The sequence below is a fragment of the Coregonus lavaretus genome (genome assembly GCF_964263955.1).
Source record: "Coregonus lavaretus genome assembly, chromosome: 5".
NCBI lineage: Eukaryota > Metazoa > Chordata > Actinopteri > Salmoniformes > Salmonidae > Coregonus > Coregonus lavaretus.
The window spans coordinates 63,149,925-63,168,754 of NC_139992.1; the positions used below are offsets into that span (position 1 = coordinate 63,149,925).

An 18,830-nucleotide genomic window follows, 5' to 3' on the forward strand; every position below is an offset into this window, starting at 1 on the left:
GACCTCATGAAATTGGTGTATAGAGCAGAGCCATGTTTTGTAGGAACAGTGCTGACATGATTTTTTATTCTACATGTCAGAGTGGCTTATTTGTTCTACACAATATATTTCTACCTGAAAGTTTCACGATGTTGTGCCCTGCTGAATGCAGCCCAGTGATGGTTAAGAGCTGTAGGTGAGTGTTTCATGTGGTCCTGTCGGAACTCTCTGCTCTACCGCTACCTCATTTTATATATGTTATTTTCTGATCTAGCTAGTTCTGTTCTGCTACCGAGTTGTGTGCAACTGATCTGCTAGAAATGCCTGTGCTCTACTCTATTCTACTGTGTTCAGTTCTGCTCTATGCAACTTAGGTCTATGCTGAGTTTTGCCCTGCTTCATTCTGTTCTGATTGGTGTTCTACTGTGATGTGGAGCTCCTTTATATTCTGTTCTGGGCAGTTGTGTCTCTGCATTGGAAAGCATTGTGCAGCCTCATCAAAATGCATCAAATATGTTATATTGCACAACTGTTCCTCCCCAAGTAAAACATTTCTCAACTGGTAATAACTCAATATTGTCATTAATTGAGTAATGCATTAATTTATTGGTTTACTGGTTTGTTGTGAATGTGAAGCAAGAGTTTTATGCTTTTGATACCCCAGCACTGATTAGAGAAGGTTACTGCAGACCAATAGCTTGCAATACAGCAAGGCCTTCAATTTAGACTGCTTTCCCTCCCATAAAACCCACACTTAGTCTGTTAAATCATGGGAACTTCAAGTAAGTATAGTGTGAACGGACCAAAAGAGAATAAGCTCAAATTGTATTCCATCATTCTATTCCTATGCTAGTGCCATAGTGTTACACCCAATATATGCATCTCTACCTTTATTTCTCCAATCAACTCTTTAAAAACCCACTGCCAGAATCCAACCCTAGTATTTGGTCTGTAATCGATACTGGTAGCTCCTCAAACATTACTGGAGGCTTCTTAAGAAGTCTCTTATAGACTGGGTGGCAGATAGAAAACATTGGCTAATGAGGCTGGCAATATCCCCTGCTTAGACATTATAAAGTGGTAATAAGAACTTCGGGAAAGTCTTACAATGCACTACAACTGCATTCTTAGCATTATTCCTGTCGGCTTTAATTAGTTTAATATTTGTTTTAACGTAGTTTTCTTACTTTTTCTCATTTAGTTTCCTAGTTATTGCTGACTTCATGAGAGGCTAGCTGTAGCATTTTACTTCAGGTTAATACAGTAAATGAGAAATCCCTCAATCTGCCATATATTTTTCAATTTCACATAATTAAAGTAATACTGCCATTGCCTTGTGGTTTTGTTAGGAGTTTATTGGTATCTAGAAGTCCTGATTTGATGGGTTTGGCAGACTCTGCTTCTCCTTTAGCTGGCACATATCCCCCCCACACCCCCTGGCTGCCTGTGTGTGTTGGCCTGGTTCCACAAACTGCTTTCCTTTTTCTCTCCAGGTCAAGTCTGTCATCAACCTCCTGTTTGCCGCTTACACCGGAGACGTCTCAGCACTAAGGAGGTAAAGTATGCAACTCTCTTACACACTCTTCTTTAACACACACACACACACAAATTCACAGAAACACACCAAACATACTGATTCTCCCTCAGTGTGTACAGCGGCACTGAAATCCTGCTGTCCATGATATGCAAAAGATTACATTTTTTAATCATGTTAATTTCATGACAATGGAATAATTAGATCTTTATTCATAGTGATAAATCTTCTCTTGCATCTCTGACTTACTTCCGTCTTCTTTCTTTGGCCGTTATCTTCCATCTCGTGACACTGCTGACCTGTTTCTGTATGTCTGCAGGTTTGCCCTGTCCTCCATAGACATGGAGCAGAAGGACTATTACTCCAGGACGGCTTTACATGTGGCAGCAGTAGAAGGTACTTCTCGCAGCCTCCTTTTGTGGTCCTCTGTAGCTCAGCTGGTAGAGCACGGCGCTTGTAACGCCAAGGTAGTGGGTTCGATCCCCGGGACCACCCATACACAAAAATGTATGCACGCATGACTGTAAGTCGCTTTGGATAAAAGCGTCTGCTAAATGGCTTATTATTATTATTATTATCCTTTTCCAGTCACACACAGGGACAGATTGTGTGTGTGTCAGGGTCCTCTGGGAGTGTTTGGAAGACTCATCCCCCTCTGTGTTGTAGTGTTAATTTGCTGTCCCTCGGCAGCTGCACTGTGTAGTGTTTGACGTCTTTGCTGCAGTGTTTGAGAGAGAAAGTGCGTAGGAATGTGTGTTTGTTTCTTAAATAACTCTGTCATCTGCTCTACTTTCAGGACATGCAGAGGTGGTGCGCTTCCTCTTGGAGGTGTGCAAGGTGAACCCTGTTCCCAGGGATAGGTATGACCACAGGAACTTTGTCTGTCTGCCTGTCTGTCTTATCTGTGTGTGTGTTTTGGGTGGATAGGTAGGTGTGGGTGGATGAGAGACTATCATATACTTGAGTAGGCGTCTACAATGTATTCCCACTCAAAAGCACACTTATGTTCGACCATTAGGGATTTATTTGAACTGTACCCTAGCATATTCACACCTGAAGAGTTGTGTTAGCTCCCAGAACTAATGCCTTTGTAGGCCAGTCCAACCCCAGTCAGTCACACGGCTCCCGAGTGGTGCAGCGGTCTAAGGCACTGCATCTCAGTGCTAGGGTCTATAGTGCTTCACTATAGACCCTGGTTCGATTCCAGGCTGTATCACAATTGATCATTAGAAAACCCTTTTGCAATTATGTTAGCACAGCTGAAAACTGTTGTGCTGATTAAAGAAGCAATAAAACTGGCCTTCTTGAGACTAGTTGAGTATCTGAAGCATCAGCAATTGTGGGTTCGATTACAGGCTCAAAATGGCCAGAAACAAATAACTTTCTTCTGTATCTCGTCAGTCTATTTTTGTTCTGAGAAATGAAGGCTATTCCATGCGAGGAATTGCCAAAAAACTCCCTTCACAGAACAGCGCACACTGGCTCTAACCAGAATAGAAAGAGGAGTGGGAGGCCCCGGTGCACAACTGAGCAAGAGGACAAATACGTTAGAGTGTCTAGTTTGAGAAACAGGTCCTCAACTGGCAGCTTCATTAAATAGTACCCGCAAAACACCAGTCTCAACGTCAACAGTGAAGAGGCGACTCCGGGATGCTGACCTTCTAGGCAGAGTTGCAAAGAAAAAGCCGTATCTCAGACTGCCCATCTTAATCTTTTCTTTTTATTGCCCAGTCTGAGATATGGCTTTTTCTTTGCAACTCTGCCTAGAAGGTTAGCATCCCGGAGTCGATATCTATGTATATCTATATAGATATCGGAACTATCTACAGTGGGGGGAAAAAAGTATTTAGTCAGCCACCAATTGTGCAAGTTCTCCCACTTAAAAAGATGAGAGAGGCCTGTAATTTTCATCATACGTACACGTCAACTATGACAGACAAAATAAGAAAAAATAATCCAGAAAATCACATTGTAGCATTTTTAATGAATTTATTTGTAAATTATGGTGGAAAATAAGTATTTGGTCAATAACAAAAGTTTCTCAATACTTTGTTATATACCCTTTGTTGGCAATGACACAGGTCAAACGTTTTCTGTAAGTCTTCACAAGGTTTTTACACACTGTTGCTGATATTTTGGCCCATTCCTCCATGCAGATCTCCTCTAGAGCAGTGATGTTTTGGGGCTGTCGCTGGGCAACACGGACTTTCAACTCCCTCCAAAGATGTTCTATGGGGTTGAGATCTGGAGACTGGCTAGGCCACTCCAGGACCTTGAAATGCTTCTTACGAAGCCACTCCTTCGTTGCCCGGGCGGTGTGTTTGGGATCATTGTCATACTGAAAGACCCAGCCACGTTTCATCTTCAATGCCCTTGCTGATGGAAGGAGGTTTTCACTCAAAATCTCACCATACATGGCCCCATTCATTCTTTCCTTTACACGGATCAGTCGTCCTGGTCCCTTTGCAGAAAAACAGCCCCAAAGCATGATGTTTCCACCCCCATGCTTCACAGTAGGTATGGTGTTCTTTGGATGCAACTCAGCATTATTTGTCCTCCAAACACGACGAGTTGAGTTTTTACCAAAAGTTATATTTTGGTTTCATCTGACCATATGACATTCTCCCAATCCTCTTCTGGATCATCCAAATGCACTCTAGCAAACTTCAGACCAGACTGGACATGTACTGGCTTAAGCAGGGGGACACGTCTGGCACTGCAGGATTTGAGTCCCTGGCGGCGTAGTGTGTTACTGATGGTAGGCTTTGTTACTTTGGTCCCAGCTCTCTGCAGGTCATTCACTAGGTCCCCCCGTGTGGTTCTGGGATTTTTTTTTTTCTTGTGATCATTTTGACCCCACGGGGTGAGATCTTGCGTGGAGCGCCAGATCGAGGGAGATTATCAGTGGTCTTGTATGTCTTCCATTTCCTAATAATTGCTCCCACAGTTGATTTCTTCAAACCAAGCTGCTTACCTATTGCAGATTCAGTCTTCCCACCCTGGTACAGGTCTACAATTTTGTTTCTGGTGTCCTTTGACAGCTCTTTGGTCTTGGCCATAGTGGAGTTTGGAGTGTGACTGTTTGAGGTTGTGGACAGGTGTCTTTTATACTGATAACAAGTTCAAACAGGTGCCATTAATACAGGTAACGAGTGGAGGACAGAGGAGCCTCTTAAAGACGAAGTTACAGGTCTGTGAGAGCCAGAAATCTAGCTTGTTTGTAGGTGACCAAATACTTATTTTCCACCATAATTTGCAAATAAATTCATTAAAAATCCTACAATGTGTTTTTCTGGAGAAAAAAAATCTCAATTTGTCTGTCATAGTTGATGTGTACCAATGATGAAAATTACAGGCCTCTCTCATCTTTTTAAGTGGGAGAACTTGCACAATTGGTGGCTGACTAAATACTTTTTTCCCCCACTGTATATATATCTTCCCTGTAGGTGGGATAACACCCCAATGGAAGAGGCCTTGCATTTTGGCCATCACGACGTGGTCACCCTCCTCCAGGACTATCAAAACAAGTATAACCCACAAGAGGCTCCCAAGAAGGACAAGGATACAGCAGAGAACGATCTGGGCGGCCTGCTGTAGTGTAGACATCCAAGCCAGTAGATTGCGCCACGCTGCTTTTGTATCCTCTCTACTAGACAGCTGTTTCTTTGGTGGGACAGTTTTTGGAGTGACTTTTGTCGACTTTGTATGATGACTGTGTATTTCTGAACTGTGTGTTTTGATTAAATGTGTTCTTTTAAAATGTTTATACTCCCTTGTTTTACTGTGTGTTTTGCTTTACCTTTTGTTATATATATATATATATTTTTTTTTTTTCTGTATCTTTCCTCGATCTTTCCTCTTCCGCACTCTATCCTTTCCCTCACCAAGTGTGTGTGAGTCCCAAATCAAAGTGCACAATCTGATTGAATCCTTGTGACATTGGTGTACAATATAAAGTGATATTATTATACATATGCTCCTACCTGTACATTTTATATTTATGTACTGTATAAAGTAAATATATTTGATATCAAGGACCAATACTTAATGTAATTCAATGTAATAGTCTAGCAGTTTGGTCTTTTTCATGGAGGGCCACAATGTGTAGTAATCTTTGGCCAAACCAGGCACTCTAGAGCAGGGGTGTCAAACTCATTTTAGCTCAGGGGCCACATGGAGGAAAATCTATTCCCAAGTGGGCCGGACCGGAAAAATCATGGTGTATATATAACTTAAAAACAACAACTTCAGATTGTTTTCTTTGTTTTAATACGATCAACATACAACATAAAGCTGGAGCCTGAGGACAGTGTGTCCAAAATAGTACAAGCACAACATCACTATTAATCATAAAACACGTCAAGTTTATTTGAAAATTCTAAAGAAAAAGAACACACAAACACACAATGCCTCAGTGATTAACAGAACTGTTTCACAGATCACAGAACTATATCAGGGTGTCATTTCTCAGGCAGAAATGTAGATAAAAATAATGAAATCCTGTTCCCCAAACAAGTGCAAGAACCACAGAGTCAAGAATAGGTTAAATATACAAATAAAATAAAATCAATTAAAAACAATAGCACATCAACATAAAAACATATAAACATAAAGCTGGAGCCTGAGGACAGTGTCCAAAAGCACAACATCACTATTAATCATAAAACACCTCAAGTTATTTGAAAGTTCTGAGGACAAAGAACACACAAACACACAATGCCTCAGTGATTCACAGAAGTATATCACAGAACTATATCAGGGTGTCATTTCTCAGGCAGAAATGTAGATACAAATAATGAAATCCTGTTCCCCAAACAAGTGCAAGAACCACAGAGTCAAGAATAGGTTAAATATACAAATAAAATAAAAACAATTAAAAACAATAGCACATCAACATAAAAACATATAAACATAAAGCTGGAGCCTGAGGACAGTGTCCAAAAGCACAACAATCACTTTTAATCATAAAACACCTCAAGGTATTTGAAAGTTCTGAGGACAAAGAACACACAAACACACAATGCCTCAGTGATTCACAGAAGTATATCACAGATCACAGAACTATATCAGGGTGTCATTTCTCAGGCAGAAATGTAGATACAAATAATGAAATCCTGTTCCCCAAACAAGTGCAAGAACCACAGAGTCAAGAATAGGTTAAATATACAAATAAAATAAAATCAATTAAAAACAATAGCACATCAACATAAAAACATATAAACATAAAGCTGGAGCCTGAGGACAGTGTCCAAAAGCACAACATCACTATTAATCATAAAACACCTCAAGTTATTTGAAAGTTCTGAGGACAAAGAACACACAAACACACAATGCCTCAGTGATTCACAGAAGTATATCACAGAACTATATCAGGGTGTCATTTCTCAGGCAGAAATGTAGATAAAAATAATGAAATCCTGTTCCCCAAACAAGTGCAAGAACCACAAAGTCAAGAATAGGTTAAATATACAAATAAAATAAAAACAATTAAAAACAATAGCACATCAACATAAAAACATATAAACATAAAGCTGGAGCCTGAGGACAGTGTCCAAAAGCACAACAATCACTTTTAATCATAAAACACCTCAAGGTATTTGAAAGTTCTGAGGACAAAGAACACACAAACACACAATGCCTCAGTGATTCACAGAAGTATATCCCAGATCACAGAACTATATCAGGGTGTCATTTCTCAGGCAGAAATGTAGATACAAATAATGAAATCCTGTTCCCCAAACAAGTGCAAGAACCACAGAGTCAAGAATAGGTTAAATATACAAATAAAATAAAATCAATTAAAAACAATAGCACATCAACATAAAAACATATAAACATAAATCTGAAAGCGTTGCTCAAACTCCCGTAACAGTCCCGTTATTTTATCTTTGAACCGCTTCATGTCTGCCACGTTGGGTCGCGCACACATTTTTCAGACAGGGGAAGTGAGCTGCATCACCACCGGCAAGTTGCGTCTCCCACAATGACAGCTTCAACTTGAAAGAACGTATGCTGTCATAATACTGCGTGACAACTTTGTTGCGCCCTTGCAGCTGTTTGTTCAAGTTATTCAAGTGCTCTGTAACATCCACCATAAATGCAAGGTCCTGCATCCATTCTGCGGAATGAAATTCTAACACTGGTTTGCCCTTTTCTTCCATGAACTGTTCAATTTCTTCTCGTAAATCAAAGAAACGCCTCAGCACAGCACCTCGGCTTAACCATCTTACCTCAGTGTGGTATGGCAGGCCATAGATGTGGTCTTTCTCTCTGAGAAGGCTGTCAAACTGACGGTGATTCAGGCTGCTGGATCGGATGAAATTAACAGTTTGGATGACCACCTTCATGACGTTATCCATCTTTAATGACTTGCAACACAAAGCCTCCTGGTGCAAAATACAGTGAAAAGTCAAAAAATCACGTCCTCCATTTGCAGATTGCACTTTCTCTCTGAACTTTGTCACAACGCCTGCTTTTTTCCCGATCAATGAGGGCGCACCATCTGTAGCCAGGCTGACAGCGCGGGACCAGTCCACTCCGACCCTGTCCAGCGCGCCGACGAGTGCGGTAAAAATATCAGCTGCTGTCGTTGTATCTGTCATCGGCACCAACTCCACGAACTCCTCGGTGACGGTCAATGTGTCATCAACTCCGCGGATGAAAATGGCCAGTTGTGCAACATCTGTAATGTCCGTGCTTTCATCAATTGCAACCGAAAACGCAATAAATGACTTTACTTTTTGCTTCAACTGGCTGTCCAAATCCACTGAAAGATCAGAAATCCTGTTTGCAACTGTGTTTCTTGTCAGGCTGATATTTGCAAAAGCCTGCCGCTTTTCAGGGCACACAATCTCCGCTGCCTTCATCATGCATGTTTTTACAAATTCACCCTCACTAAATGGTTTTGAAGCCACTGCGATTTCATTAGCAATGAGGTAGCTAGCTTTCACTGCAGCGTCACTGATGTCTCGGCTGTGAGTAAACACAGACTGCTGTTTCTTCAGACCCGCCAACAGTTCATTCACCTTCTCTCATCTCCGCTGTCCTTGAAAGTTGTCATATTTGTCGGCATGAAGACTCACATAGTGGCGACGAAGGTTATATTCTTTCAGCATAAATAGGATGACCATTTTTCTTGGAACACTCTACACTCTGCGTCCACTTTTCTCTTTTTTGACAGAGACATATTGGGGCAATGAGGGTGCCAAAGCACATAATGTTAAAAGTAGAAGCGGTAATAAATATCGCGGGCAAAACAAAGTAGCTCATTGGCTGCACGTGCTTGACCTACTTGCTCTGCCCCGGTATAAACAGTTTGCTTGCTTAACACAATTGCTATTGCGCCATCCAGTGGACGCAATTGGAACAGCAGTTTATTTTATTGAAAAATTGCAGCGCATTTTTATACTTTACAAAATTATTATTATTATTATTATTTTTTTCTTCAAAATCATCTCGCGGGCCGGATTAAACCCGTTTGCGGGCCTGATCCGGCCCGTGGGCCGGACGTTTGACACCCCTGCTATAGAGTCTATGGAGCGATATTATGTTGAATCTGAAATTAAATGTATGTTGGCACTGTCACTCCATACCATTCTAGCTATATGTCTTGGTTAATGCCTGGTTAGTAAAAATGTAAAAGACTCTGTAGCTCCTAAAGACTTGATGGGCATCACTCGGGTAGAAGCGCTATATGGTCCTGTTGTCACGCCCTGGCTCTGGGGACACTTGTATGTTGAGCCAGGGTGTGAGTTTCATTTGTTTCTATTAGTTGTATTTCTAGGTTGGCCAGAGTGGTTCCCAATCAGAGGCAACGAGTGTCAGCTGTTGCTGGTTGTCTCTGATTGGGAACCATATTTATACAGGCTGTTTTCCCACAGTAGTTGTGGGATCTTGTTCCAGTGTGGTTTGTGTTAAACCGTAGACGTCACGTTATCGTTTGTTGTTTTGTTCGTATATTCATTAAAATAAAGTATGTTCACCTTCAACGCTGCGCCTTGGTCCTCCTCTGTTCCCGACGATCGTGACACCTGTAGCCTACTTTGTCACATGTAAATAAGTTTAGGATGCCAAATGTTACCGAACATCCTATGCTTCCATTAGTCTGGGTCAAACTTATCTTTACCTTTATCAACCCCACTGCATAGGAACTGTATGTCCTTCAGCTTTCATTTAAATTTCATTTTTTTGTACTTTGCTTTGTTTGGGACTGCACAATAGTTTTTTTATTTGTATATATTTTTTGTCTAGTGTTTTCTTTCTGTTTTATGATTTTCTCATAATGGAATTGTACTTCTCTATAGCTAAATACTCTATGCTATGCGCACACAGTTGTCTGTTGTAGATCTGGAACCACTGGCAGAACACGGGCGTATCTGTGACCCCATGATAAAACACTAGTCTGGCATCACTAGTCTGAAAATAGGAGGAGGAAACCAGTTGGACATGTACATAAACATATGGCAGTTTACATTAATATTGTCAAAAACTCATCCTAGATGTCTCACACTTTTTTTTAAAACTTGTGCCTTTGTCCAGGATCCAATTTTCCCACAGAGCTGGTGCGTAAAGGAGCATATAAAATCATCTGAATGAGGGTTAATCATGATTCAGTGGGATTATAGCATAGTTGAATTCTATTTAATTTCCAGTGAGTTTAATAAATGAATGGAAAGCCATGTACGACTTATTTTATTTGTATGTTATGATTCGCTACTTGAATATGTACAAAAACAGTTGGTTGATTTAGTGTGCCAGTTTTGTGGAGGTCCAATATGATTGTAAAATCTAGGCAGTAGAGGAATGACACGTCGTATGACATGACCGATACCAAAAACATAGCCACTGTGGTCAATTTACAACCTGTTTTTTTCTTTTTGAATTTGTTAATTGTTTTAACACACATTTTAACAAAGCATAAACCAATACTGCACAAGCGATCAAATGATAAATCTAAGCAGTGGTAGGTTTTATGGGGTGTTGTGTCGAGAAAACATTGCTAATTATGCTGTGAGACCAAGGAGAACCGCTGACGCTGTATTTTCATCATAAAGGTTTATTCATAACAAAGGGTTACAGCGTCAATTTACAGATACCTGCAGATATCTGGAGAATAATCGCCCCATCTCAAATATGATTATTCTGTCTTCCTTTGTCTTAACTGTGGTATATATCCTATGTAATCTGATATGGGTGGTTCTTCCTACCAACCAATCCCCTGTCTCCACACAACAGACTTCCTCTGTTCTATGGGGTGTCCCCCTAAAACTACTCCCCAGATGCTCCCTCTAAGCTGAATAAACCTCCTCTCAGGTTCCATTTGAAAACGTTAGCAAAGTCATAATTCCTCAGATACTACATATTCCCCCCTTCGAGACAAATTAAGTCTCGAAAACAAAAAGAATAGGATTATGACAAATAACAATTTCTCTTATTGAGTATCTTTAACAATAAACCAAAAACACATTTTTCTATGGAGTGTAAATAAATTTCTATGAAATATGAACAAATCTTTATGGAGTGTGAATACATTTCTATGAAATATGAACAAATCTTTATGGAGTGTGAGAGCGAAAAACCTGTCTGGCAGCTTTCTTTCCAAATATCCCTCCATCAATCAAGACAGTAAAATTATCTCACGGCCCCTCTGCCCCAGGCAACCACTTAAGTACTCCAGATCAATTCATACATCTTTATCAATGCATTTTAAACTATGATGCAATTTGAATACACATGAAAGCCTCAGCAAACAAAATACAATCTAAAATGTCCACATTCAGGCTGGTCGACCCATCGGACCCTCCTGTGGATTCTCTCTATCCCTGCCTAGACCCCATGTCCCTAAGCTTCCACGAAATAAACAAAAACATCTGAGATCCCCACATGTACCCAATAACAGCAAATATCATTCTACAAAAATTAATACAGAAAGAATCTGACACAAATTATGTGTTACACATGCAAATATGTCTATATATCATTGCAGACACTGGAATGTAGTCCACTACACTTCATCTCCTCAGCAGTGTCGACTTCCAATGCATCGTCGATGATGGAATCTGAACCTTTCCACACCTTCCTTGTTCCACTTCCTCCAGTCCATTCATATTGTCCCTTCATATTGTCCCTTCATATTGTCCTTGTTTGAGTATTTGAATCTCCTCTACATATTCCCCCATATGCTTCTGGAAGAAAAGAAAAGACCAAACAGTATCTTTTGCAAAGCAACACATTCAAATTAAAACATCAATATCAACTAAAAATATAAAAATGATATATAAAATGAATCACATTCTATTTCCCCCCTTTGATTCATAACAAAATACTAAAATCACACTAACATTTAAAAACATTTCAAAAATGATCGGATATTCAAAATTGATATCTATCTATCAATCCTCCTTTGAGTCTTGACAGAAGGTTAAACCCTCTTATCGTTTCATTTGCAAAACCCTTCAAATTATAGGTAATATTATCTATGTTATCTTCCCAAATTTTACACCATACCATGGAAAAATCCCCACTTCTCTCTTAGACTTATCCTCCAATGATAGACTTCCCAGACTATGAAACTTCTCTCTTTCAGAATCAGATTTCTCTCTTTCCCCTTGCTTCCCCTCTTTTAATTTTAAAACCTCATATGGAAGCTTCAACTTCGACATGTAACAACATCCTGTCCATCCATAGGGTAAGAACATATCCTCTTTCTCACCACAAACCCACCAAATATCTCTAAAATTCCCAATAGTCACATTACCATGCAAAAACTTCTCTCCTTACTAAATTAAACCTAAAAAGTTACATTATATTTCTCATTACTAACCTTATGTTCCTGCTTACCCCAAATCATCATATAATCATCACCATCTGATATTCCCCTAAACATCCCCTTTCCATCATATGTTTTATTAGAACAAAAACAGCTTTTAGCCCTCACTGGTTTCACCTCCAATGCTTCATGAAGCGCTGTTAACTGATTTTCCTTCCCATCTAACAAATTCACATAGGGTAATTCATTTAATCAAGAACACTTAAACCTAGGCCTAAACAAATGTTTCGACAACTACATTATTGTATCTGTTAATGATTGTTGCTGACACAACAGGCATGATAAAGCATTAGATTGACACGTACTTGATAGAGGTTTCGCTATCGTCTCTAAGATAGACCCCATTTTCCTTATGCTGAAATTCTCAACAGACATGGACCCTCAAGATTCCTCACTTATCTTACAGAATGAGGTAACTCCTTGAACTAAAGATTCCTACCTGCCCATCCATCTTTAATTTCCAAACAGAATAATTAAATCCATATGCCTTCCATTTAGTTTCTCTCTTCCCTAACGAGCTGTATTGATCAGATATATCTTCTTGTCTTTCATTAAAATCAAAGAACTCATCCTGTACCTCCATGATAGTATTCTGCACTATTTCAGATGAATCTGCATCATTCTCTACTACCATCTGCTCTCCTATCTCAACACTATCCTTACTACCATTGACAGCACTCTCCATCCGTATCATAAACTCCTGAGTCACTCTTGCTACATCCTTTAGTTTCAGAAAAGTTGTTGTTGGTGTCTGTGTCATATTTCCTACATTTGTTATTGCCGTCGTACCATTAATCTCTTTCAAAGTTACTATTAAAATAGTTGCTTTAGTTGATTTATTAACACCCTTAACTATTTCCAGTGGGAAAGTTACAGATATCCTCTGTGTAGTATTTACTGTTGGAGTGGCTACTGTAATATACTTCTCTTGAACTCCCTTGGTGACTGTGGAAGCTTCAACAGACCTCAAATCTTCCATCATAAGCGTCACCTTACAAGTTACATAGCCTTTTAACCAATAATTCTTAGCCGGAACAAACTTTAATGCTTGCACTAGATAAGTACACATATATTCTCCCTGATCTTTCCATGTAACATTACGCAAAATAAGTGAGCAATCACTCATAACCCTCTTCCACTTCATATCGTTGTTCAAAATATACTTCCTTTGACTAGGTGAAACAGCTTCTACTTCTAGTCTTCATAACAACACTTCTTCTCCATAATTATCTCTCCACATGAGAGGAATCTCACCTCTACACATTCCTTCTCTCACATCTACAAGGAAGATGAGCTGTATCACCCATCCTAACCCTAATGACAGTCTTTTCCTCTAAAATTGGTGCTGGAGCGATTGGCTCCCTTGTAATCAAATGTGATATATTTATAGCTTTAAAAACTGTCAATGTTGAAAGAGTTAAATTGCTTCTCACTGTTGTTATAATATACTGAAGTGTTGATGTCATTGTTGTTGATTCATCCATTCTCCCTAAGGCTTTGAACTCTTTACTTGTATTTCCATCCATCACCACTAGTGTCACTACATTATCTCTCAGTCACTTTCAAACTGTTGATTATAATAAAATACACTTATAATCACCTTGATCTTCCTGCTGGGAATTGTAAATATAGATACTACAATCACCCTCAATCTTCTCTTATCATTCAGCAACGCATACTTTCTCAATGCAACTGCTCCTAACAGATCTAAACTCCTACCATATCTATCTTCCCACTGAACTCTAAATTTCCCTTCACCACTGTTCTCTCTCTCTTACTACTAACATTGAAACTTAGCTGACTGTCCTAGAGTTCCTTCAACCCTAGTTTTCTTAACTTTTTTAATCTGACTTTTCTCCTAACTTTTTCAAAAACCATTTCACTGATTTATCCACAAATTCCTTTCCCACTAATTTTAGAAAAACCATTTCACTGATTTATTCACAAAATCCCTTCCCACTAATTTTAGGACATGTGATCGGGTAATCCCCACCTGCTTATGACTTCTTTACACACAGACTTGGCAAACGATTGAGCATCTTTTAGCCTAGTTTGACATCTTATTCACCTCTTGGTGTAGGAATGTAACCAAGAATAAAAGTCACCCCCTGTAAACATTATTTTTCAGACAGATTGTCCTCCTTCCTATGATATAATCAACCTTTTCAAGCAAATATGATTCCCAAAAACCATACTCCTTTGTAATCTTTCTCCTAACCTTAGCCTTCTTTCAACATTAGCTAACCCCTAGCTTCCTAAATCATCAGACCTAATAGGTCCAGAGGCGCTACTATCAACCCCTCATGGTTTCTTCCCAAAACAACAATTGATTCCTACTCTAACGATTTTTTCTATTGTCTTCAAAACACCTGCTTTTGAAAGTCCTTCAATTTCTGGTTCAATCCCTTGAATTGCTTCATCTTTCAAATGATACTCATTCTTCCAAGGAGGTATTCCTCCTCAAAATCTTCACTGAGATTTCCCATCCAGAATACTGTAGACAAATCCATCTCTGTCATCATCAACCATTGGTAAAACTTTTCCTTTGGCACTTCTACCAGACAGCCGTCTGGTGTACATCTTATTGTACAGTTCAATTTACACAATGCATCTCTTCCCAACAATGCAATAGGTATATGTTCTGATACCAGTATGGGTATTGTAATTTTCTCTGATTTTTATAGCAGAGCTCAATTGGTTCCTTAAGAGGAATCAGCTGTTTTACTCCCTCAAATCCCTATCCTAATTTAGTTAATTTTACATAGTGAGATGTGTAACCTCTTCAGGCTGAACACAGATAGAAGCTGTTTCGCTATCCACCATCAATTCCCATGGTCGGTTGTTTTCACCTCAATTGTTGGATCTTTTTCCGGTCCTGATGCTACCAGCCGACACCCCCCTTTCGGATCTTCTAGGCACTCTAGAATCCTTGCTCCTTGCCCCTATAAGGGTTCACCTGTCCTCCAGATGATCTTCACTTGCTCCTGTATCTTCCTCTGACATTCTTTCTTTCCAGAAACTATCTATGGATATGAAACAACTTGTACCACTAGTTGTTGCTGGTACAATTGCATTTGACCTTGTTCAGTTGAAGCTGTGGCAGTGATTGTTGATTTGGTGCACACTGATTCTTCATAACCAAAGCTTTTCTTCTCCTTCTTCTTCTCCCCCCAGTTGTATTTGATTGAGTTTTCTGAGAGTTTCTTGGTCCTGTTCTTTCTTGTTGTTGACATATCGGTATTCTTCAAAGGCTTATATTCTAAGTTCTGTCCTCAAAATATCATCTTCCATCATCTTCTTACTGGTGCCCTCTTTCCTTGGCCTCAATGTATACTTCTCCAATTCTTGGGATCCTTTTCTCAGCAGTTTTTTCTTCTCTTCTGTATCTTCAGCTTCTTGAGTTGTTCTTCCAGTTCTCTTTGTCTCTTCTAAATTATTCCCCTTATCCAGGCATAATACACATCAGTCTATATCTCTTTCTATTTCTTCTTTGCTAGTCATTGTAGGATAAAATCCTCTTGAACATAAAGCACCTTTAATCTCCAAATCTTCATCGCTGTCTCCATCTTTACTTTCCTCAGAGATCGAATCTCTAGTATCCTTCAACTTCCGTCAGAGATCAAATCTCTAGTATCGTTCTTCTTTCCTCTCTTGCCAACTTCCTTCTAATCACATAGTCATATCCACCCATGATCTCTTCTCAATCACTCTGATCATCATCATCTTCTTCATCTTCAAGTTCCATCTTCCTTAACCTCACTCCACCCTTAGTTTCCAGACATCTCGGTTTTCTTCCTACTTTTGGAGTTTTGGATTCATCTTTATGGTCGTTTCTGCTTTTCCTCTCTCTATTATTCAATCACTTTCATCATGTTGATGATGTCAGGGTTAAGATTCCCTTCCACTAGCTATGGTTGTTCAATGTCAGGCCAACGTTTATTCCCTTTTCCATATAACCTTTAGTTAATGGTATTGCAATGTTTACTATTTTCAACTATATCAACAGGTGTAATTACTTTCATAGTTCTGATGTCCTTTTTCCCCATTGTAACAACTATTTTTTATATTCCTTTATTGTGAATTATTTTTATTTTAGACTATATAGCCTATGGTTTCCTCCCTATTTTTTTCTTCTCATTAATTAATTAATCAATTAATTTATTCATCAATTTATTTATTTATTCATTTTATTTTATTTTATTTTACCAAATTATTGATTAGTGACTATCTTACCACATCCAATCAGGAAAAGTAAAGGAAAGTAGTCAACTTCAGAGCAATCCAAAAAATAAAGACTTCTAATCCAGCAACACTACAGTACTCACAAACCAATTGCTTAATAAGCACCCAATTGCCTTAATTTTACAGAATAATGTCAGTACTCGATTCCCAACACAACTCTAATCAAACCAACTCATGCACAAAAACTCCAATATGCAATTCTTATTTTCATCAATTGATCAGTCTTTTGCCAAGTCCTTGTCAAATTGTCATAACATCAATTATGCTAGGCACACAAAATATCCTGTATGGGAAGGTACGTTTTGTAAATAGAACAGTACTGGCCTTAGTTTGACTGGATCCTGTTGCAGCAGACTCTGTCGCATGATGTACACCCTGTCGCGTGATGTACACGTCAGCAATTCATCTCTCTCTCTCTCTCTCTTCTCCTTCCTCTTATCGTCTCTCATATGACAGAATAACAAAGAAACAGACAAGACTTTAGTATTTTATGCACACACTGAGTTATTTCAACCATTCAATATTTCTCTAGTCACATTCGCGCTAAGAATTAACTCAGGAATAGTATAAATAGCTCAATAACATTTTATTTTATTTATTTAATTATTTTATTTTATTTTTAATCCGTCAACATATCTCTAGTTTATCAATTCGATAGGTCTCAAGAAAACAGTTTCATCATTAAACAACAGCCTATTTAACAAACAGAATACACTATTAGTCTCCAAATCTTCTCTCTCTTCGTTCGTCTGCGTCTCCCCGCAACTCAGTGTAGGCAGAGGAGTAGCACATTTGCCCTACGTAACTCTAAAGTCATAAAATCACGTGCATGCGTAGTTCATACACCACTACGATTTCAGCGTGGACGGAGCCCTCAAGCAGCTCTCTCTCCAAGCCAAACAGAAAGTTAACAGTCCCGCTGTACTTCCTCTCTTTTACCCCTCATAGACAAACAATAACACTTAACAGAGCTCACAAACCATAGGACACAAATCCTACTCTATTCTACACACAGTTTAAGAGGCTTAATTCCATTCCTATGGACCCCTAAGGTAGCATGCAGCATGTAGCATGTTACCTCCATTGCGCCGTATAATTCCTTTGTCTCTAAATTTAGGCTGCCACGGGGTCCGTGGAAATTCAATGAGCGGTCACATCAATCATATAATTCGTCAACCACATGTTGAGCGGTAACTTGCAACCGAATATATATACCACAGCCTCAAGTCCCCTGGACTCACCTAAATACACCTAACGTGTTTTTAGGATTTTTGGCCCATCCTAATGATCGCCTCCTTAAGAGGGCTTTCCATAGATTCGCAACGGTTCTAATTTGTACACATTTACCCTAGTTCCTGGCCTTATTCCCTCTATTCTTCAATAGTTATATACACTCCCCCCTGTTTGCGTTGTTTACCAGCGCAAACAAATTTAGAACGGACTCCTATCCCACAGCATATAACCAACAACGCACACACGCAAGTTCTTAACGGTGCATTCATTCAACGCGCACACACAGACACACAAACTAACCAGAGCCCAAAGTGGTGACAAAACTCACCCTTATCTGCCGGACTCCGGAGCGAAAGTCAGCTCGGCGCCCATGAATGGAACGCTGAGAAAAAACGCAATACCGTCCCAAATTCCTCGTCGCCATTTTGTTGTGTCGAGAAAACGTTTCTAATTATGCTGTGAGACCAAGGAAATCCGCTGACGCTGTACTTTCATCATAAAGGTTTATTCATAACAAAGGGTTACAGCGTCGATTTACAGATACCTGCAGATATCTGGAGAATAATCGCCCCATCTCAAATATGATTATTCTGTCTTCCTTTGTCTTAACTGTGGTATATATCCTATGTAATCTGATATGGGTGGTTCTTCCTACCAACCAATCCCCTGTCTCCACACAACAGACTTCCTCTGTTCTATGGGGTGTCCCCCTAAAACTACTCCCAGATGCTCCCTCTAAGCTGAATAAACCTCCTCTCAGGTTCCATTTGAAAACGTTAGCAAAGTCATAATTCCTCAGATACTACAGGGGAAAACGCTATGTCGCATAAGAACAGCTTCATTGGCACAATGGAAAATAACCTTGCACAACGTTCTAATCTAAATAGAAATGGAATGCACAGATGGAATATCAGGTGGATTGGAGAACCCTGTCCTCTCTGTACATTCCATCTCTACCACTACATTTTCATTTGTGTAACTCACTGTTACCGTTTCGCAGCAACACCCCCAGAT

General features: G+C 39.4%; 1 protein-coding gene across 1 annotated transcript in view; it reads left to right on the top strand.

Annotated features, from left to right (window-relative positions):
- glsb (glutaminase b) overlaps positions 1 to 5,823 on the top strand; it is a 43,099-nt gene extending 37,276 nt beyond the window's left edge. The window contains exons 6-9 of the mRNA XM_084161199.1: positions 1,473 to 1,534; positions 1,833 to 1,909; positions 2,310 to 2,373; positions 4,960 to 5,823. Of these exons, the coding sequence (XP_084017325.1) occupies positions 1,473 to 1,534; positions 1,833 to 1,909; positions 2,310 to 2,373; positions 4,960 to 5,110 (354 nt within the window). The 3' untranslated portion in view covers positions 5,111 to 5,823. The remainder of the gene's footprint in view (positions 1 to 1,472; positions 1,535 to 1,832; positions 1,910 to 2,309; positions 2,374 to 4,959) is intronic.
- Positions 5,824 to 18,830: the final 13,007 nt, after the last annotated feature.